At 37.6% G+C, this 23,081-nt stretch overlaps 2 protein-coding genes across 3 annotated transcripts; both read left to right on the top strand.

The window, feature by feature from the left end:
* Nucleotides 1-366: 366 nt before the first annotated feature.
* Nucleotides 367-11,824, top strand: pdpk1b (3-phosphoinositide dependent protein kinase 1b). The gene is made up of 14 exons (XM_084103118.1): nt 367-519; nt 2,809-3,003; nt 3,091-3,133; nt 3,227-3,364; nt 4,432-4,576; nt 4,974-5,071; nt 5,193-5,268; nt 5,508-5,576; nt 8,382-8,478; nt 8,569-8,742; nt 8,839-9,068; nt 9,163-9,220; nt 9,930-10,082; nt 10,173-11,824. Exons 1-14 carry the CDS (start codon nt 496-498, stop codon nt 10,284-10,286), a joined length of 1,614 nt encoding a protein of 537 aa, XP_083959244.1. The 5' UTR covers nt 367-495; the 3' UTR covers nt 10,287-11,824.
* A 906-nt stretch (nt 11,825-12,730) lies between these two features.
* Nucleotides 12,731-22,982, top strand: kctd5b (potassium channel tetramerization domain containing 5b). 2 transcript variants are annotated; one of them, XM_084103119.1, is made up of 7 exons: nt 12,771-13,153; nt 15,583-15,691; nt 15,780-15,871; nt 17,799-17,894; nt 18,024-18,134; nt 19,976-20,101; nt 21,471-22,982. In XM_084103119.1, the coding sequence occupies exons 1-7, from the start codon at nt 12,959-12,961 to the stop codon at nt 21,498-21,500; spliced, it is 759 nt and encodes a 252-aa protein (XP_083959245.1). In that variant the 5' UTR covers nt 12,771-12,958; the 3' UTR covers nt 21,501-22,982. The 2 variants fall into 2 exon arrangements, with proteins under 2 accessions (XP_083959246.1, XP_083959245.1); XM_084103120.1 differs by lacking the exon at nt 18,024-18,134 and having other exon boundaries at nt 12,731-13,153.
* Nucleotides 22,983-23,081: the final 99 nt, after the last annotated feature.

The following is a 23,081-nucleotide window of genomic DNA, read 5'->3' as shown; positions in this document are numbered from 1 at the left end:
ATTTTTTTTTATTTTTTTTTAGTAAGGCAACGTATGATACATAATAAATACATTACTACAGTGATATTTAACACGTCCATAATATTGCTGCGAAAATAATCGGGGGTTATTTATGGTCAGTTGTAGTTATTTGTTAATGCTTTTTTACACTTTTAAATATCCGACGGTTGAATGGTGAATAGAATAATGAATGTGAATGTCATTGTACCCAGTTTTTGAAAACGAATCTTACGCTGACTGTTTAACGTAAGTTAAGTTACACCCATAATTCGCGCAAAGCGTCATGGGGTGTTGGAAAAAGATGGATGTACATGGAATTTTGGGGATTCGCCGTTTGGGGGCGCGCGGTATTTTTTTTTTTTTTATTCCTCTCGACTGCAGTAATGTTGTTGTGGCGTGACGTCACAGCCGTGAAGCGAAGGCGCAGAGAGGGCGGCCATGACTCCAGTCTTCACAATTATTTAATCCCAAATAAATTACCCGCGGAAAACTTCCATGGCAAGAGCCACGAGTCAGATTGTGAGTACCGCTAGCGTCTTGGGAACGCGTGCTCGAAGCCGTCTCGCGCCGCGTTGCGCGCGCTGCTTGTAACGGCGTTTTTTTGGGGGGTGGCGCGGGACGCTTGCGACCCGACTCTTTTGCTTAGCATTTAGCTTCATTAGCCCGCTAGTCCCCTAAACAAGCGCAGGTCTATTAACCAGGAAGTGTCAACTTTTGTTTCTTATCGTAATTTATACAGGGATTTCTGAATGAATTATTAGGCTTGATGTTGATATTTTTAAAAGAGCATTGTAGATAAATGCTCATATTGTTATGTGTTAGCGCTGCGAGCTAATTCTATCAACAAATGAAGTTGCTTGTTTTCTTAGCCGTTAGCCTGACCGCTAACTCACGGCATAGGGTTTTGGTTCTAGCTGTCTTAAATCTGCTCTCGATTTACACAAATCATGTTTATTTCTAAGAATTAACTGAGAACAGCCAGGGCTTGTTCTTAAGTCTCTGACAAACTACAACACCGTTTTTGTGTCGGTAGCGCTTCTAGCATAAGTCGCCTCAGGTTGTTTTGCCTCATTTGCTTATCTATTTGCTATCAGTTTATCATTTTAAACCGTAACTAAGGGATAATTAGCTGTACTACATGTCTATAACGGTTTATTAACACGTCCATGTTATCACTGACTTAGTTAAGCATGTTATTTCCACTGAAATGAACAGACTCAGAGTTGCGGCCTATAAAAGTGGCTTAGAGATTTTTAAGGTTTCACCTTCTCATGTTCTTTTGACAGCCTATTATTATTACGTATAACGTCATATAGATTGCTAGACTAAGACAAAACCCTTATGAATGTGATTGGTGAATTATCAGGCTCATTGGTGGGCCATTTTCAGACACAGCATATTAAACTGGGTATGTTGGTTTAGATTTTTCAAGATGTAAATCCTGTAATGTAACTTGCCTCTGTTATTTCTGTTGCTGTTACTATTGTTGTTTCTTAAGCCTCGTTAAGTGTATGAAGTATGAATTAATATTGTGGTGCGTGGGTTGCAAAGGGTAGTTAACAGGATTATTGCCGGAGATTTGACCAAAGTTCTTGTTGACGTGTGACTCATGTTTTATAGAGGTGTTTTGAAGTTCATTATTGTAGGAATGCTGATTATGAATAATGTGAGCTGCAGTTACAGGTAGTGATGGGAGAAACGAAGCTTTTCAAAGCTTCGAATCAATTGAACTCGCGAAATGATTCACTGTGTCGAAGCGTTCGAAACGCCAGACGCTGGCGACCCCTGCTGGCCAGAACAGTGTAACTGCAACCCAAACTCAGGCCAAACATGCATAAAAATAGCTTTTGCAAATGTTTTATTGAAAGTATAATCTATCAAATGCAATTAACTGATCATGTAATCTTGTTTTGTTTGTTCTATGGATAGCTCAGCTAAACAGGCCATTAAGATACTATTTACTACTATTATTCATTTTAATTATACAAGTGCCTCATTAAAACGTCTACAAATTTGTTAAGCTGATCAGGTAAAAACCATAGCCGCTGGGGGTTGATCTCAGTGAATCTGCTTGATTCATGGGTTCACAGAGATCGTATTATACCCTTATCCACTATTCCCTACAAGGTGATTTCGGACACAGCCTTCGAAACATTTATGATATAGCGAAGCCTCGATTACTGAAAACACGCGCTTCGAACCACTGATTTAAAACAAAATGTTCGTAAAAAGGTTTCGAAACTTCATGAAGCAGTCTTTTGAAAGCACCCATCAAGCAGTGTGAGAGAAAGACAGTGCACATTGATTTGTAGTGCATATTAGTTCACTTTTTAATAGTTTAACAATGATATCCAGTATAATTATGAATATTCAGTGTAATTTAGGCAAAGCCACAAATTTAAGTCGTTTTAAAGTAATTATGTGTGCACGTTTTCATTTATCTAAAACTTGTAATGTAATCGTTTGTGTTCCAGGTGAGCAAATAATGGTTAATTATCAATAACTTTAATATTAATACATAGAATATGTGCTCTCATCTTGCTGTCAACTATGAGTGATGTCATTGCACTTAAAATGAATTTACATAAAGTATAATTTGCATATTAGATAAACTAGGTATAAATATTTTTCTCTAAAATATTTAAATCATTAATACAAATAATAATTGAAGTGATTAAATTAAAAAATGCAAAGAAATGGTGTACCATCTTTCATAAAAACTATCACAAGTCGTGCAATAATTACATCAGAGGCAGTAGTTCAGTAACGTGAGTAATACACTGACTTCCTCTTTCTTTTTCTCGTCAGTATGATGTTGCATCCCTCCACTCCTCTGTTCTCATCTCCTGTCCACCCATGGTAAGAGGCCAGCAGGACACGCCCCGTCTCCACGGCAGCAGCATGGAGGGACAGGCACTACCCCCCCAGCCGACCCAGCCTCGCAAGAAGAGACCCGAGGATTTCCGATTCGGAAAAATATTGGGAGAAGGCTCCTTCTCTACCGTATGACGCACTTTAAATTTATCTGATGTACCTCAGATACTATTATGCATTTAATGTACTAACCTTTGCCCTCTGTTCTACTTGCAGGTTGTCTTAGCAAAGGAACACTCGACGGGGAAGGAATATGCAAGTAAGTCGTTACATCATTTATCAGTATTACATTCGACATGAAAACACTGGATGGGAGCATGTACTAAAAGTGTTTGTGCACGTGTTTCAACAGTTAAGATCCTGGAAAAGCGCCACATAATGAAGGAGAACAAAGCGCAATATGTTAAGAGAGAAAGAGACATCATGTCACACCTGGATCATCCATTCTTCGTCAAGCTCTTCTTCACCTTTCAGGATGAAGAGAAGCTCTGTATCCTTCACACACATGCTAGTGGTCGACCGATATTGGCACTGCAGGGTGGTCATAAAATTGGTTACTGATTCGAAACAAATCACGATACTAAACCCACGATACTATCGCTGTTTTATTATTATTAAAAATCAATATCAAGACCCTCAAATATTCCCCCATTGCATTATTATACATTATATTCAACATTATATATAGTAGTTTAATGTAGTAATGTCACTGAAACTCATTGTTTTCCTCACGCTGTGGCATTCGTTGGATCTCTTACACAGACAAGCCACGCTCTCACAGACTCTCCCGCTATTAGAGCACTATATATATATAAGAATAAACCATCTAAAACGCTTTGAATAATCCTACTACTAAAACTAAATGTGATGTGGTGATTTAAATGAGGTTTGTGCTTTCCATTTGAGGAGTGCCGTTCCAGCGTGTATGCGCTTCAGATGATCAGTGCAGTCAATCACAGTTCTAATCGCAAGCATGTCAAAATGATTATTCCCAAACTGTAAATGGTTAGTTCATCCAAAAATTAATACTGCATTTTCTCCCTCATGTTGTTTTCGCACGTCACGCAAGCATTTGAACGTCCGTGTTTACTACAGTATATGTTGTTGTAAATCTGTTCATCATCATGTGAAGCCATCGTGTTTCCTCAGACGTCTCGGATTTGGATTAGACCACTCGATCGATTATTTTTACGATGCCTTTGACTTTTTTTTGTGGATCTTTTAAGTTTTAGAGGAATGGACTTTAAATAGAGGGACAGAAATCTTCCAGGTTTCTTAAAAATACCTTCATTTGTGTTTGGAAGTTGAATGAAAATCTTTTAGGTTTGAAACGACATGAGGACAGAATTTACTTTTTGGGTGGATTATACTTTATAAATACTGTAAGCTGAGTCTTGGATAAAACTAACTCTATATCGCAAATCACACATACGTTTACATCAACGATACATTTCGTCACATTTTTATATCTCATTATCTTCTTGATGTAAGATATATCTCAATATCTTAATGTTGACACTGAGATTAAATCGAATGCTTTCCTGAATGTACTGTCAGATTTTGGATTGAGCTATGCTAAAAATGGCGAACTGCTGAAATACATTCGAAAAATCGGCTCGTTTGACGAGACCTGTACACGGTTCTACTCCGCTGAGATAGTTTGTGCTCTTGAGTACTTGCATCAGAAGGGCATCATCCACAGGTTAGTAGGTTCTTTAAGGCAGGGATAGGCAACTCTGGTCCTGGAGGGCCACTGTCCTGCAGAGTTTAGCTCCAACCCTAATTAAACACACCTGAACAAGGCAATCAATGTTTTCAGGATTACTACATAGATACAGGCAGGTGAGTTTTTATCAGGGCTGAAGCTAAACTCTGCAGGACAGTGGCCCTCCAAGACCGGAGTTGCCTATCCCTGCTTTAAGGTGTCTGTCAATAGTTTTATTTGTCCTTTTCTGTAGTGTTTTTTTTTTTTTTAAATGTGTGTGTGTGTATATATATATATATATATGTGTATGTGTACATATATGTGTGTGTGTGTATATATATATAATATATATATCTTGACATTGAGTATTTCTGTTACTGTGGTTTTGTTACAGAGATCTAAAGCCAGAGAATATTCTGCTCAGTGAAGAGATGCACATTCAAATAACAGACTTTGGCACGGCCAAACAACTGTCCTCTGACAGCAAACAGGGTAATGCATATACTCCACATAACAATCATCCTCTGACAGTGTAAACCATTCATGCACAAGTATCCTCTTTTGATAGTGCTTTTATTAAGTGACATTGTCATTCTGACGTTTCTCCCCGCAGCAAGAGCAAACTCATTTGTTGGTACGGCTCAGTACGTCTCTCCAGAATTACTGACTGAGAAATCTGCCTGCAAGAGGTAAACCCCACTGATGAATATTTCATGGTTATATTTCATGCTTTCGTCGTAATGAAATGGGCCTAATTCAGCATTTATTTAGTGGTTCCTCCTCTTCTGAATCCCGGAGACATTATGTGCAATAACTAAACAAGACCAAGAACAAGAGTTTATTTGATGTTTTGACTAAAGGTTTATTTTATGACTGTTATTTGGCTTTCTTGTGTGTTTATCTTGATCATCTTTTTTTCTTGTGGCAGTTCGGATCTCTGGGCATTAGGCTGCATAATCTACCAGCTTGTTGCTGGTTTGCCGCCATTCAGAGCTGGGTGAGTTTCTTTTCGGAGTACTAACGATGTGCAAAACTACATATTGATTTAAAGTGGATACGCGTGCTCCGATCAGAGTTTTTGGGGCCAATTACCGATAACTGGAAGCAGTACTGGCCAAAACTGATCACCAAAGTAAATACTATATGATAAATAGACGGCTTCAAATAGACTCACTGGGATTATTTAGCTATTCATAACAACAGTGTGTTTCTAGTAGGCCTATGAAAAAAATTAAGATGATGAGAAACTATCATGAATTGACAACTCTTGATATATTGGCAATCAACATTGTATTCATTGTAAAACCACTGCATTGCATTCACTGTATAAATTATAGATTAATCCGACTAAATCTACTAAAGTTCTTTGTCTTTTGTTGTTTGATTAACAATAATGACAGACAGCAACGGCAATATTAGGCGGCTGGCACTTTAACCTGTTAAGCTGCAACCCCACTTTTGAAAAATCCCAAGAAATGACATACCCAAACTGAAACAGATACAGTTCATGAACCCTTTGTACTAAAAGCACAAGTATGATCTCATTTGAAAGCTGACACCTGGCAGTTTATTGTAAATGTAGAATTAATTATTGTCATAATGACAAAAATTGTTATAAATAGCTTCAAAGTTTTGTAAAGTTATTAGAAATTATTTTTTATGAAACATCCTCATGAAAAAAAAATTGAAGTTGGCACTGGAGCAATCTAGAAATGCACTACAGCTAATGCCACATGTCTAAACATTTTATGTTTAAAATCTTAAGATAATAAGTCCAAAACTCTGTATTTAGTGAAATGTTTTTCAAGACCATGTCATGTGACTTTATTTTGATTTGACGCTAAAATGCTACTGATGTTTATTGTCATCTTCTAACCATCTATCCAGTATATTGTCTTTATTGTTTTGTGGTGCAAACGAGCCCCATTCAGTCTCAGTCTCCCCCTGCACACATTCACACCTCTCCAGCCCGGTTATGGCTCTAAATATGCATTTCTTTTGTCTGCATTATAGTTACTAACGACTGGCTATTCACAGGCTATTCATATGGTTTCAGTCACTAATTTCTTTTCTTAAAGTTCACCCTTACATTTTAAACTGTATCAAATGCATTTCTTGAATAAAGAAACATTTCAGTAAGCATTCAAAAAATAATAAAAATATAACTTCTAGGTGGCAGCCTGGCAGGTGCACCTAGGGCTAGCTAGCATGTTAGCTTAGCACACCATCAATACACGACAATTTATGAGATTAAAACCATGTTTGTGCTTATAAACTTACTTTATAAAGCAAATCGAGTATTTTAAATAATTTTTTGTGATCTAATTTGGCTTCAGATAAAAAATCAGACAGAAAATATACTATTGGATAGTGTTCTGCACAACGATTCTATATAGATTAGCATTACATTATAAATATAATCTATTATTATGGAAATACCTGGCATGGATTGAAAAACACAGGTAACTCAAATATCATAGCAAACATGTTTATTGTCTTCAAAACTGCATGTTACAGCCATAGTTATAGCGCGATCTCTTGTTAGCTTTGTGTGTGTTCGAGGCTTCCTGGAATGTCACATGATCATGGCTCTTCTTCATGTTCTATATATGGACTAATACTGTGCACAGGGCGGCGAGGGCGCCCTCAGGCTATTGGTATGAATTGAAAACACAGTATCAGAGTTATGCAAACGCTCATAATGATTACATCGACGCATTTGGGTATAAATTCAATAAATATTATTCCTGTCTATAGAAATCTGATGTAAACCTATGAGAATATATCAATATTTCTCCAAATCTGCACATTTTTGAGCTAAAGCCCTGAGGCACGTTGTTTTGTGTATCGCTGTCATGACGACGGCACGGGAGTTTTTTTATGAATGAAAGCGGCTGACGCGCATAATTCATATCAAAGGTATCGACTAATTTTTTCATTTCATAACTCCTGACACAAATTAAGAAATAACTGTCGCTATAAGTTTCTCAGAATACAATAGTGGTCAAATTCTGAAACTTGAGTCTTATATCTTTTTAATGATGTATAGTTTGTCAAGGTATAACATTAAATCTGATAGTAACTTTGAACTATATATAAATAAAACCGCTTCAGTGCGTCCGCGCTCTGGCAACGGTTAACAGGTTAAGACTGATTGCACGGATCCAATATACTGTTACACATGACTTTTCCCCCCCAACTCTTCATGTTCACTTAAGACATAACCAACGGTGTTAAGCGAATACTCACCAAGCCAGGCATTTTGATATATCACTGTGTGTATTTTACCATTTAGGTGTGATCCTAAAGCTCAAAGTTCACTTTGCTTGTCCGTACAGAAAGCCGCTTGGAGAACAGTAACTTTTTCGCAGCTTAACGGGATAGTTCACCCAAAAATGAAAATTTTGTCATCATTTAGTCACCCTCAAGTTGTTCTAAACCTGTATGATTTTCTCCCCTGTTGAACACAAAAGAAGATATTTTGAAGAATGTTGATAACCAGACAGTTGACGGTAGCCATTGACTTCCAATAGTAGAAAAAAATATAGAAACTATAGAAGTCAATGCCCTTTAATATACTTTTTTAACTTTATTTATTTTTTTAAACGTGGTACTCGTATAGTGTGATATATTATACTACTGTCAAAAAAGTCCAGAGTTTGAAGCATTGGGTTTTTCCCATGCATATTGTCAGCGCAAAACACTTTTTAACCTCATGATCTATCCCTAACATCAACCCTGTCCATATGAAGAAGCTTAAACCTCCAATTACTAAACATTGTTTTCTTTTAATCCATCACAGGAATGAGTATCTAATATTCCAGAAGATTATAAAACTCGAGTACGAGTTTCCTGAGAAATTTTTCCCCAAAGCTAAGGACCTTGTGGAACAGCTTCTGGTCAGCCTTATTTAATCATAAATGTTTGCTCTTCTATTCATAGTGTGGGTGAGGATCTGCTGTGTGCTCATTGGTGTTTTACTTTCACAGTCACTGGATCCGTGCAAGCGGATTGGCTGTGATGAGATGGGCGGCTACGGACCGCTGAGGTCCCACCCTTTTTTTGAAACAGTCGGCTGGCATGATGTACATTTGCGGACTCCACCCAAACTAACAGCTTATCTTCCCGCCATGTCTGAGGATGATGAGGACTGCTATGGAAATGTGAGTCAACACAAACGACTTGTGGAGGAGTCTTATTTTCTTCAGAAAATGTCAAATTGAGATCATTCTTAATCTCTTTTTCTCTTTTATTTCCAGTATGATGATCTCCTGAGCCAGTTCAGTTGTATGCAGGTGGCACAGCCTGGCCCTGCCCCTTTAGTTCCCTTGACAGTAGAGACAAGTGCTCCTACGTATAACCCCTCTCCTAGTGTGGATCAGTTTATACATATTCATGAGCTGGACAGTAATAGCATGGAGCTCGACCTACAATACAGCGACGAGGAGAAACGCATCTTATTGGACAAGCAGAGTGCTGCAAACCCATGGTACACACATACACACTGTCTTTTTATGTGGCATTCTATCCGTACATGCGTTCTGTAACTTTTTTTGTCTTGTTTTTTATTTTATTTTTACCAGGCACCAGTTTGTGGAGAATAACCTCATCTTAAAAATGGGCCCAGTGGACAAACGCAAAGTGAGTAACTGTTGGTAATCTGTTAATCTGTAAGAGTATTCAGTCAGATAGAATTGTTTTCCATACAATTCTTGAACAAATGACTCTTGAAATGTTTAGGTGTGTACGAACGACATCTAAGTACCGTTAGAGAGCAGACGGCTTCATATGCTTTCAAATCACCCTCACAATAATTTGATGTCATGCATCGATCGGTCTGCGCAGAGCAGATTTAAGTCGAGCACATCTATTGTTTTTAGTAAAACCATACAACATGATCAGTGTAGTCTGACCAATTGCTGATCGAATGACTCTTATGATTCAGTTCTTTTTAGTGAATCAAAACTGTGTGAACAGTGCAGTCCATCCAGTTCACTAACAAATGATTCTTATGATTTGATTATTTTTGGTCAATCAAAACTATACAGCATGACCAGAGTATTCCATCCAATTCCTGAATGAATGACGCATATTATTCAGTTCTTTTTAGTAAATCAAATCAAATCTGATTCTGATTTTGTTCATTTTAGTGAATCAAATCCACGCAGAACAACCAGTGTAGTCAGACCAATTATTGAACGACTGACTCGCATGATTTAGTTATTTTTAGTGAATCAAACACTGTTGGAAGTTCCAGGACAGGAACCATATGTTTCATAATCGTACTTTATTAAAAGAGTTGATGTTTTTTGTGTTTCATTGTGTCTTTCCCTTTTGTGTACATGTGTAGGGTCTGTTTGCACGGAGGAGGCAGTTGCTACTGACTGAGGGTCCTCACTTGTACTACGTGGATCCGGTCAATAAAGTTCTGAAAGGGGAGATTCCATGGTCACCTGAACTACGGCCAGAAGCAAAGAACTTTAAAACCTTCTTTGTCCACACGGTAACAGCAGTCCCAGCAGTCTATTATCTTATAATGCCACATCTGCATGATTTAAATCGGATGTTTAATGACGCTGCTTTGTTCCCGTAGCCAAACCGGACGTACTATCTAATGGACCCAAGCGGCAACGCTGATAAATGGTGCAAGAAGATCCAGGAAGTTTGGAGGAAGATCTACCACAAACACCAGAGCCCCAGCCTATAGGACTACAGTGCTCCTCCCCTTTGGCCACGCCCCCACAGCTCTCCAACCAATCACAGGACGGGGACACGCCCCTGTAGAGACGCCTCTCCAGCTATATATTGTCTTTGTCTCCTCATATATCAGTCCCGTCGCTCCCAGGCACTTTCTCTGTTCAGATTCAGTTGTTTCACACGCCGAGGGTGGAGTCTTCACAACCAAAAGCAGCAAGGCCGTAGTCAGCATGTCATGTCGGCAGGCAAGCCATAGAAAACCTTTATCACACGTTTAGACAAAGTCTTTCCATCGGTTTAAAGCAATGCAGGAAACGAACCCTTTCGAATCCTGCAATCTCCACCCGCCCGTTGCGGAACAAGTGCACACGCTCTCTTCTTTTCTCGCTCGACGCGAACACACACTCATCTCCTTACATTGAAACGCCTAAACGCTTTGTAGTGTGTGTCGCTTTAGTCTGCGTTTAGAATTAAGGCGGGTCCTTTTACCCTTATTGGCTACAGTAGCTGGTCTTGCTGATTCCGATTGGAGGATGTGGTGTCGAATCTCTCAGCATGTTCACGTTACGAATAAAGCTTCAAATCGCACCAGGAGACGGCACCACACCGCCACGAAAGCCACATGGGTAATGTGGTTTGAGAGGGTAATTTGTCGCCCCCCCCCTGGCCCTATGCTGAAAGCACGACTGAGTTTAGCTATTTTCCTTTAAAGCGCTTGCATTGTGACGGTATGCTTTGCTGATTGGAGGCTTGCGACGGAGGGACAATCTGGTCGTGTGCGTGTGTTTGGCTCCTCTCATTTGGCCGTTTTTAAACAGGAAGTCCGTGGAGTGAGTGAGACCGACAGACTGAGTGTGTGTGCGCGTGCGTCTTCCTGATCGGTAACAGATGACTGTGATGTACAGTTGATGTAAAATTGCAAATGGGAGGTGAGTAAAGAGGTGACTCTAGGATCCAGGTTTTGTATTTTTATTCTTGTATAAGGTTATTGGGCCGCTCCGTTCTGGCCTGGCTTCTCTGTGTTATTTAAATTCTAATATATGAAAGCATATTTGGATTGAAGTCATGTTCCAGGGCCTTGCTGTGTATGTATTGAATATGTATAGCCTTTGAATGTGAAGAATTATTGTAAACTATGATATTTTACTGCTTTTGTTTTCTTACTATATCATATACATTTTCTATTTGCGCAGTGATTGGCTCATTTCTGATAATTTAATGCCTGTATGCGCACGGCCCCACTTGTCTGTGTGTGCGCGCATGTGTGTCTGTGTGTGAGAGAGATATGGTTTGTGTGTGTGTGCGTGGGGGGTCCTTGTGCGTGTAGGCAATGTGTGTATTCTTCTTGTCGACCTTTTGCGCTCGGCAAAACCTAGAACTGAAATAAAGCATGTAGGGTTTTAGGCCAACAAACGCAGTCTCTTTGGTTTTTCTCTGTTTGAATGGTATTCATTTTATTTTGTTTTAAAGTTGTTCCCTTGACAGTCAAAGGCTATAAATATATATGTAGTTTCTTGCATAAAGTAAATAAATGAAATACTTTTAGGATTCAGAACATTTTAATTATCCTAAAAATCTTTATGAAATGTATTTATTCATTTCTTTTTTACTTTTTGGGGTTGAATAGGATCAGGACATGTTTTTGACAGGCTTTGTTAGATCTACTCTTTAGATTAATTAGTAGGCTAGTATTTTCATCGCCTAGTCAGATTCAAAAGTAGCTAATCAGTCAGACCCACTTATTACAAACTAACTTCATGATACCAGTATGGCAATCTGAATCATCCGCCCTCTGTAGTGAAAGTGAACTCATGCAATTTCACAGTTGTTCGTGCAGCTCTTCAGTCTAAAATAAATGGGCTTTTAGTCTCAACCTAGTGGGCATTTTTTGGAATCGCATGCATCATGTGATGACCTATAAAGATTTTTACTACAAGTATTGCAGGCGCCATTTATTGGGCCCTAAACTAAAGTGTGACTGGCATTAAAACTCGTTCACATCCGGATATCCTTTTCGAATAGTGTTGAGAAATCCGATTCTGTCTATCGAACCGGTTCTATTTGAGACTTAGGACGATTAATTTTATCTCATTCACGAATTCTCCTCGCTTCATATTACATTTTTGTTCTAAAATCGCTGTTTATAGTTGTTGTTGTTTTTTTACTATTAGGACTCAAATTATTAATAGCCAATTCTAAATTGGTTTTAAATGTTAATTGTTGTAACATTTCTAACACTATTAATAATGTTAATATTACAAAACAACATTATTTAATATTTTAATAATGTTGATGATCACATTAATTATTCCCAGTACTATAATTATTAATATTGTCCCCGTCAATCAATTTTACTGGTAAAGTCTCTTTACAGATGAGTGATCCCCAAACGCTTTGCTTAGCGGTTCGATCGAATCACTAAAAAGTATCGGTTCAAACGAATGATTCCTTTTCGAATCACTAGAAATTCAGTCGCGATTCACTGACTATACATTGGAGTTAGATATCGGAATAAAGAACACAGCCCATGTCTTTTCTCTGTCTCGCGCTCAAAAACAAAACTGAGGGGTGTTTCTCGCGCCGTCAGTGCGTGCGCTCTTCGCGCGTCTGTTGGGTTAACTTGGTTATATTGGAGAGGCGCGCGGTCACCGTTACGCACTTCAGCGGAACACCGAGCTCAGGATGGCCGAGAGTCACGGCGAGATCAGCGGCCACGACTGTCGACCGGCTCAGACCTTCAACCACAGATCCTCCAAGTGGGTCCGTTTGAACGTCGGCGGCACGTATTTTCTGTCCACCAGACAGACTCTCTGCCGGGACCCCAAATCATTCCTGTTCCGACTGTGCCAAGCAGAGCCTGACCTCGACTCGGATAAGGTAATACAGTTTGATTTGTTTCATTTAGAGATCATTTTTGCCAGTTCAACTGAGATAAATAACTTGGCATCTAAGACAGACCATTTATTTATTTAGTTCATGTATAAGTTATTTATAAAGAATGGGTGGGAAAAGTAGGTTAGAGAGTGCAGAAGTCTGTAAAATGATACTCAAACAAAGCCTCTATCACGTAATACCGTTATACTGACAATGTATTTTGACTAGTAATTATGTAATTTGATATAGTTGAATTATAAAAATGATAGTTATTCACACACAGGACCGTTATTAAATAAGATATTGTATTATGGTAACCTTATGTAAAAGTGCATCTACAGATAATGTATAAACAAACAGCTAAACAATGTTTTAAACAGCTGTAATGTAAACAAAAGCAAAACTGACAGCTGTACAGAAATGAATGTAGCTTATCTATGTTTAAAAAACACTTATCATTTGGCATTAAGCATGCATAAACCTGTTTTTGTTCAGTTTTTGTAATTATTCACAAGACAAAATATCTATTTCTGCTCAGTTTGGAGGAGATGCTTTAAAATGGGTCATCAGTATGAAGCTATCTCTAGCTGTTATTTCACTTCTCTTCAGTTCATAATCACTTATATTGTTGCATGGAGTTATTTGTATTGTTTCTATGGTAATTTGGGGGGGTTGTCCAGATGGCTGTTTTTGTCTAGAGTTGTTTTCCTGTCGGATGGACTCGAACAAACACACTTTTACCGTCCGCCCCACCCCTCCTCTCCCAGTCCCAGAACAAGCTCTCTACTGTTCTTCTCCACGAGTGTTCATGGGAAGACGTGCAGGCAGATTGTGGCGTCCTGGGGTGGCCATGCCGATGACATCATCAGCACATCTGCCCCAGTTTTGCTCTGTAATCTGGACACAATCCCGCTTATGACACCTGAGCTGTGTCCGAGATCAGGGTCGAAGGTTATGGGTCAGATCAGGCAATGATCAGTGTTTGATGCAAGCGGGAGGTTTTTAAGTGCAGGCTAATATTGTAAAAATATTAGAATCTGTTTTCAAAAATATTTTGTATAACCTAAATATAAAAAAGGTGCATTACAGCTGGTAATTGGTTTTATTTCCAAGTAAAAATTTGTAGCCTATTATTATTTAATATGATTGAATCGATCAGACTGCAGTTTTTAAGAACTAAAAAAGAACTTTTTGCATTTTATCCAACCACTTTTATTTATATTTATAAATTTCTAAAAGCAGAAAACTGATAATCTGTATCAAAATATAAAAAATATATGATAACATTTGAAAACTGAAATAGCTTTATTGTGACATGGAGAAAAATAAAGATGTTATGAGGATGAAATGATTGTCTTCAGTCTACATGATTATTATTAAATATTACTGCCTAATATTTGAATGTATCATTAATGCTTAAGTGGTTTTGAAAATGTAATGTTAAAATGTTTTCTCCTAGTAATTATCTCATAATATGCAGAAATATTTCCATAGAAATACCATTTCTAGTTTGATTCTTTGGAAGAAGTGTAAGCAGCACAGACGTGTCAAAACATTGCTGTTTGGAGGCGGAGCTACATGTTTGTTCGGGGCACTTGCTGCGTTCAAGTGTTCGGGAAACATGTATGAAACTATTTTTGCATTTTATTTGGTGACAACAAACATTACACGCTTCTTTAAATCGCTTCATATAATGAGTAGTTGAAGTGCACACTTAAATTAAATTATATAATTTCACTGTAATAAATTAAATACTTTTTTTGCCATTTGAACAGCAGCGTGTGTCACATTCTTTTGGGTTCCCGCTGCTCCTGCTGTCTTACCTCCTCTCATCTCTCAAATCTCAGACGGTAATCTCAAAATAACCCTAATCCAGAATAATCCTGCTCTCTAGGGGTTTTAACCCTGTAAAGAGCAGGAGTCTCTAAGGCTCTGGGAAATCACTCCACGCTGTTTGTGCCCCAGATTTGATAAAAGGCTGATTTCAGCCTCACACACCAGGTCCATTTCGCATCTGGAAGTGTCCTGGTTGAAGCTTGAACAGAATATTGTGCGTGTGTGTGTGTCACATAACGTTTATTTTTTTATGAATGTGGCCTGCATGCCATTAAAAACAGATGCCGAGTCCCACACGCACACGCGCACAGCTCATTAATGTTTAAACTCACTTTCCTCTAATGGATCTCTTCTCTTGGTGTTCCCTGGTTGCACGCAAAGTAAAGTAAAAACATGCTGTTTTGTAATAATAATGATAACTTGATTTTCACATTTTCCGTTGTCAAAACTCTCAGGCATGTGGTTATCAATTGCTATGTGGTTGCTAGGGTGTTATGGATGGTTTCCAGGGCATTGCTATGCATTTAGGGTGTTTGCCGGTCATTGCAATTTGGTTGCTGAGGTTTCTTTCTCTGTCCTTTTCATTTATACTGTAGGATGAGACAGGGGCATATTTGATTGACAGGGATCCGATGTATTTCGGGCCCGTACTGAATTATCTGAGACATGGAAAGCTGGTCCTCAACAAGAACCTGACAGAGGAAGGTACGACAAACATGCACCGTCAAACTGACATGATCGAGACTGTGATTGTTGCTCTGTAACTTTAACTGGGTTTGCATGTGTATCTCAGGAGCTCTTGAAGAGGCGGAGTTCTACAACATCACATCATTAATTAAACTCATCAAAGAAAATATCAGCGAAAGAGATGCTAAGACGATACACGTAAGGGAGCAGGAAAACACACCATTCACTATAAATTAGGCTATGTAAAGTTTCATTATAAGGTTATGAAATTTCATTCTGGCAGTATGCAAATCTATATGTGCCTTCAGGCATACATTTAAAGTGGACCTATTATGCTCTTTTTTACAAGATGTAATATAAGTCTCAGGTGTCCCCAGAATGTGTCTGTGAAGTTTCAGCTCAAAATGCCTCACAGATCATTTATTACACCGTGTTGTTTAGTATTTTTGAGTAGAAGGAAAAACATGCTGTTTTCGTGCACGTGTCTTTAAATGCAAATGAGCTGCTGCTCCCCTTCCAGAAGAGGGCGGAGCCTTTACAGCTCGTGCCTCGCTCTGATACTCTGGCACAAACTAAAACATCTGTTTGGGTTTGATTATCATCTCTATCGCGGTCACGCTCACATGACATTACAGTTCTTCATCATCATGAAAGTTTATTATCTGCATGCGTTTTAAAGGGGTGGTATAATGCCCTTTTCGCAAGATGTAAAAAAGTCTTTGATGTCCCCAGAGTGTGTGTGAAGTTTTAGCTCAAAATACCCCACAGATATTTTTATATAGCATGTTAAATTTGTCACTTTTTGATGATGAGTCCCTTTAAATGCAAATGAGCTGCTGCTTCCGGCACAGAGGGCGGAGCTTCAACAGCTCGTTCTTAGCAGTTTCAATTACCTCACACACACATGCACTGAAAATATCAAAAACCTTTAGCCTTTTATGTTCAAACCGGAGTCAGACAATGATGGAGAGACTTAAGAAGAAGTGACAACATGTAGACAACATTTCTGAATGGTTAGTTGATGAATTTATGTCACTTACTTGAAGTTATCTTCTAGTCATTGATTAGCATATTCTGTCTTGAAAATCTATAAATCGTGTTCTGGGGGCGGGGTTTATGTAAATTCTAGAGTTGGTGATGTCACTAACCCGGGAGGAATGTCGTGTAGTCTCTACCAGCCGTTTGTTGTAGTCCTTAAAAAGCGATTTCTTTAAAAGAAAATATCTCCCTTTGCTTTGAACTTTAAGCGTCGTAACTTTGCAGATGTTGTTTATGCTCAAACAGCAACATTACACACTAACTAAAGTTAGAAAAGTGAAATCATAATCAACCACCCCTTTAAAGCCATATCAGTCTAAACTTCTGATATATGGTTTTCTGAGCGCACACATCTGAAGCATGAGAACAGAAAGCTGGATTTCAGATGGCGCGTCCCGTCGGTATTAAACTGTTCTCTTTCACATCTTATTGCGCTTAAACTGTAAAATACACAGAATGTTATGTTATAAACACACAGAGTTCACATAAACACAGTCGGTTATGTCTGTGAACGTAAACAGCAAGTAGTAAAATCGCATGTGTACATTAGATCTGTGTATTTAAGTAAAAAGCAGTGTAATATACAGTACTTATTGCTATATATGCTGTTATAAATGAATCAAACAACAAAAGAAAAACAGAAAATCACTCCCTGCACTTGACTGGAGAACTTTAGTAGAATTTCGTACTCGAGCACTGCTGTTAAATGCTCTAGCGAGGAGATAAACATGGCGGACTGTGTCCATCTCACTGAGGGTGGGTCTATGCTAATAAGACAGAGTCCATCAGCAGTCGTGGGCGGGGCCTAAGCTTACCGTACGTGACGTCACTTTGCATAGAAACTGCAAACAGCTTATTCTGAGACACGGCTTATGATTTATGAGGATTAAAAAAAAGGAATGCATGGATTTTTACCATTATATGGTGGTTGTGTACACATTTATGTTCAAACACCATATTAAAGTGAATTTTGCATAATGGGTCCCCTTTAAATGAAATTAATTTACATTTAAATGACATTTTCATTATTTACATGTAGCATGTAAATGAAGGACAGATGTTTTACCACCCTTGTCTCTGTCTTCAGACGCCAGTCAAGCATGTTTACAGAGTTCTGCAGTGTCAAGAGGAAGAACTGACGCAGATGGTCTCAACCATGTCAGACGGATGGAAGTTTGAGCAGGTAAATCAAACCCGGCATCAGTTCATCTGATCATTCCAGCTCCACAACAATCAGAATCGCTCCCGCCGGTTCAGCTGACCTGCGGTGTGTGATGCAGGCCCTGCCTTACGCTCTGATTGGTTGTTGCAGCTTGTCAGTGTAGGTTATGGGCGGGCCCAGAAGTCAGAGTTTTTCCTGATTGTGTCTCGGGAGGTGAAGGGGGAGGAGTCAAGCCAAACTCACCCCGCCCACAGTGGAGAGGTGTGTCCAACAATCCCCTGTCCTCCCACTAACCACTGCATGCCCTCGCAGTTTTGGTTTTCATTGCAGTGGACACAGTGAATGTGGTTGTCCGGCATGTGACTTGCATGGATGTCGTGCTTTCAATCTGCATGTTTATAAGTGTTAGCATGCTTTTAACAACGGTGAATCTCTGCATTCTGATGCGTTCCCGAGCATGTTGACTATTTAAGTGCACCATGTTATATTTAAATTTAAAGGGTTTGTTCACCCAGAAATGAAAATTATCCCATAATTTACTCACCCTCAAGCCATCTCAGGTGTTCATGACTTTCTTCTTTCAGCCAAACACAAAAGTTATATTAAAAAAATATCCTGGCTCTTCCAAGCTTTGTAATGGGATTGAATAGTAATTGTAGAAGCGATGCGTTTTGTAAGAAAAATATCCATATTTATAACTTTATAAAACATAATCACTGGCATCCGGTGAAAGGTCAGAGGTCACTCTTCTGCCGGAACTGGACTCGCGTACGGCTGTTACCGGGAAGCCAGTGATTATAGTTTCTAAATTTATAAATATGGATATTATTCTTAAGAGAACGCATCGCTTCGCTTCAGAAGGCCTTTATTAACCCACTAGAGTCATATGGATTACTTTTATGATGGATGGATGCGCTTTTTTGGGCTTCAAAATCTGTGGGCTTGGAAGAAAAAGCTTGGAAGAGCCAGGATATTTTTTATATAACTCAGATTGTGCTCGGCTGAAAGAAGAAAGACATGTACACCTGTGGTTTGAGAGTGAATAAATTATGGGATAGTTTAATTTTTGGGTGAACAAACCTTTTAAGGCAAGACTCCCCTGGTGAATAGGGTAAAAATGTAACAAATAGATATCAACATACTTCCCTAAGTGATTGATGATTTTAAGAACTACAAGCATTTTTTTGTATTACAAGTTTTTTATAATGTATAAATATGCAAATTGTCTATTTGCATACATTTCCAGAACAGATATCTTAACATTGGATTAAGCCAGGTTCAGAATTCTTGTTTCATTTTGATTTTTGCATTTTACAGAGGATTCCTTTTTATCATTCCATAATTCAAGAAATACTGTCAACAGCCAGAACAAAATACATTTTCACCATGTTTTTAGGACTAAAATGTATTAAATCAGTCAAATGATATATGAAACAAACCCCTCTGACTCATTTTGAGAAAACAGCTTTTAAAAAAGATGAATTGTAATTGATATCTATAGATGCAAATAGATAAAGTGCACTAAAATAAACATTTAAAAGTATATTTTGGATGTTCCACTAGTCTGAAACAACTCTTAAAATTGACCAGTGCATGACATTTTTTTTTTTTTTTTTGTGCCTGTAATGTCTTGCCTTAAACTGATTATTCATCCAAAAATGTCAGTTCTGTCATTATTTTCTCACCCTCATGCTGTTCCAAACCTGCACTTTATATCTAAATATTGTGCGCAACATTCACACTGTACAGTGAAAGTGAATGGGAACGGATGTTGTCAAGCTCCAAAAAAAGCATCATAAAAGTGTGATATAAGTGGAAATCACAATTAAATTACAACCAAAAAAATAGCTCTTGAATCACAATTGTGCGTAATATTTAAAATGCCGTCTTAAGATGTTAGTGACACCAAATTGTCACTAATGTCAAACCTTCATTTGAATATAAGCAAGTCTCAAAAATGAGTTATGTTTTCAGTGACTCATGACATAATTAGTATTTTTGGGTGTACTGTTTCTTTAATCATTTATAGTCGCTCAATGAGAACAGTTGCTCATCTCTTCGTGTTTCTCTCCGTTTCTGTCTCTCGTTCATGTTTTATGTAGGTGGTGAGTATCGGCTCCTCCTATAACTACGGTAGTGAAGATCAGGCGGAGTTCTTGTGTGTCGTTTCTAAGGAACTGCACAACCAATCGTATAGCAGCAGCTCCCAGCCCAGTGAGAAAGCCAAGGTAAGCATGTGTGTTCGGCATGTGTGTTTGGCTGTGTAACACCTGGATTACTAGCATTACTGCTTTATTTTACACAGTATACACTGAATACCGCATAAAAATAGTATGTGAAACAGTATGTTGCTGTTATGATGGCCTTCTTACGTTGGTCACATGTTTGTAGAATTCTGTCATTATTTTAGGAATAAAATGTATTTATTTTATAGTTATTTAGCATTTTTTTTAAAAAATCTACATGTAAAAATGTTTACACATTTATTTATTTTACATTTATTTTAACATTTATGAAGTGATATATGTTGCATAAATTGCATATAGCATCATTGTAGAAATAATTTTGTATTTCTATTTGAATTATTTTTCAATTATAATTCATAATTTTGTGTATAAAAGTTAAAAACGAACTCATAATGCGTCTGGTTCGTTTAAAGAATGAAATCAGAAAATCATGTCAATCATGCTGCATTGTGGGATACAATATAATCAAGCAGTGTGCCCTATAATGTAGTACATCATCCAGGTATCCCATGCATACTGAATATGGGCATACTATGCACACTATACATAGTATATACTCCATAGATTATAACAGTAATATTTTAAGAAAGAGTCCAAAGTAATAATGTCAAAACAGATCCTATTTTTGGTATGCTTATACAAATATAGTACCTGTAGGTTATCTTTGTATTCTATGCATACAGAAAATTCATACTATGCACACTACCATTCAAAGGTTTGGGGTCAGCAAGACTATTAATAATCTTATTTAGCAAAGACGTGTTGAATTGTTCAAAGGTGACAGTAAAGACATTTAAATAATATCACAAAAGATTCTTATTTCAAATAAATGCAGTTCTTTTGAACCATCTATTCATCAAAGAATCCTAAAAGAATGCATCACAGTTTCCACAACAAATATTAAGCAGAACAACTGTTTTATAATAATAATCAGAAATGTTTTTAGACCAGCAAATCATCATATTAGAATGATTTGTGAAGGATCATGTGACACTGAAGACTGGAGTAATGATGCTGAAAATTCAGTTTTGATCACAGAAATAAATTACATTTTACAATATATCACAATAGAAAACAGTTATTTTAAATGGTAATAATATTTCACAATATTACTGATTTACTGCATTTTCGATCAAATAAATGCAGCCTTGATGAGCAGAAGAGATGTAAGAAAAAATCTTACGACCCCAAACTTTTGAACAGTTTATAGCGTACGCTGTAATTCTTCAGAAATAAAGTATTTGGTTATTCCAAACAGAGCCGTTGTGTTGCAGAGTATTATTGACAGTAGCTCAGTGCAGATTAGTAATCTTTTGTTGTATCATGTAAATCCTCTGCTGTTTTCCCTCAGATTCTACAGGAGCGCGGCTCTAGAATATGATCATCTAGATCCCGTGTTCTGAGACATATCAGTTCTTTCTAGAACATTCCATGCGCTTGTTCTCTTCACGCGCACCGACAAACTGAAGCACGCAAGCAACACGTGAAGAGCACGTCCACTTACGGTGCCTGGAATAAAAACTGGGATGCTTTATTATTCACAGACTGATTCTGATCTGAAGAACTGGACCATTGTAAATCTCAGGGATCAAAAGGAAACGGTGACGTCACTCTGAATCACTGTCCACCTGTTACTATCACAATCACTCTGTTTAGTACAGTGGGGTCCAATAGTGAGGATGTTTCAATTGTGCATTAACAAATAGTTTTAGTTACAAATGTACAAACAAAACCTGATGCTCATGTTCTCCTGCATGATATGAGATGTTACAAAAGCACACTGAGCTTCAGTATGAGTCACATGATCAACGACTTTTGGACCCCATTGTCATTTGATAAACAACCAATAGTTAACAATAGTGATTTTGAAAATCGGTACTAATTTTGCAGTAGCGCCAAGGTTGAGCACAAGATTTTTAGTGCTGAGTAACATTCCCTAGTGTGAGATTTCAAAAGTTTGGGGTCTGTATTTTTTTAAAAAGTCTCTTCTACTCACCAAACCTTAATTTATTTAATTTAAAAATACAGTAAAAACAGTACCATTGTGAAATATTATTACAATTTAAAAGAATTTTCTATTGTAATATATTTTTCAGCATCATTACTCCAGTCTTCAGTGTCACATGATCCTTCAGAAATCATTCTAAAATGATGATTTGCTGCTCAAGAAACTTTTATTATTATTATCAATGTTGAAAAAGTTTTGTTTCTTCATATTTGATACAGTGATTCATTTTAATCAGGATTCTTTGATGAAGTCGCAAAAGAACAGCATTTATTTGAAATATAAATCTTTTATAACATTACAAATGTCTTTTTTGACACTTTTGTCAAATTCAATGCATCCTTGCTGAATAAAAGTAATCTTTTCTTTAAAAAGAAAATCTTACTGACCCCAAACTTTTGAACTGTATCTGGAATGTTTTTGTTTTTTTACTCCTTTTGAACATCATTGCTTTTGCACTACTGCTATTATTGTTATCATCCAGGCAATATTTCAGAGCTATCAGTAAATGCATCCTTGCTGTTAAGAAAAGTGTTAGTGTATCTTATTACCTTATGGCTGGGCCTTAAAGGGAAAGAGCTTTTCTGTCTGTCAACCAAGAGGAAAGACGGGATCGGGAAAGCCTTTAAATGACACCTTGCACATTTTTGATATATGGACAAACACTATTATATATCCTGTAAGGTAACAATAGATGCATTTGTATGTCATTTTTGAAAATGCTAAACACATTTTTGTGTTTTGGTAACTAGTAAAATCTATACCTGTACTGCAAAATCTCACGACACTATAATCCAAGTAGCTGAATGCAACACACATTCACACACTTTTAAGATATAAATGCAGTTTTAACAAATAGTTATGTGTCTGTCTGCTTCTTACTTTGGAGAAAGCACTATTATCATAGTGTTAAAGATAGGGATGGTGTTGTTAAAACTAGAATGGTTAAAAATAATA

The sequence above is a fragment of the Abramis brama genome (genome assembly GCF_963993115.1).
Source record: "Abramis brama genome assembly, chromosome: 24".
Lineage (NCBI taxonomy): Eukaryota > Metazoa > Chordata > Actinopteri > Cypriniformes > Leuciscidae > Abramis > Abramis brama.
Note: the sequence above shows the minus strand (reverse complement) of the source record. Positions and strands in the feature narration are given on the sequence as shown.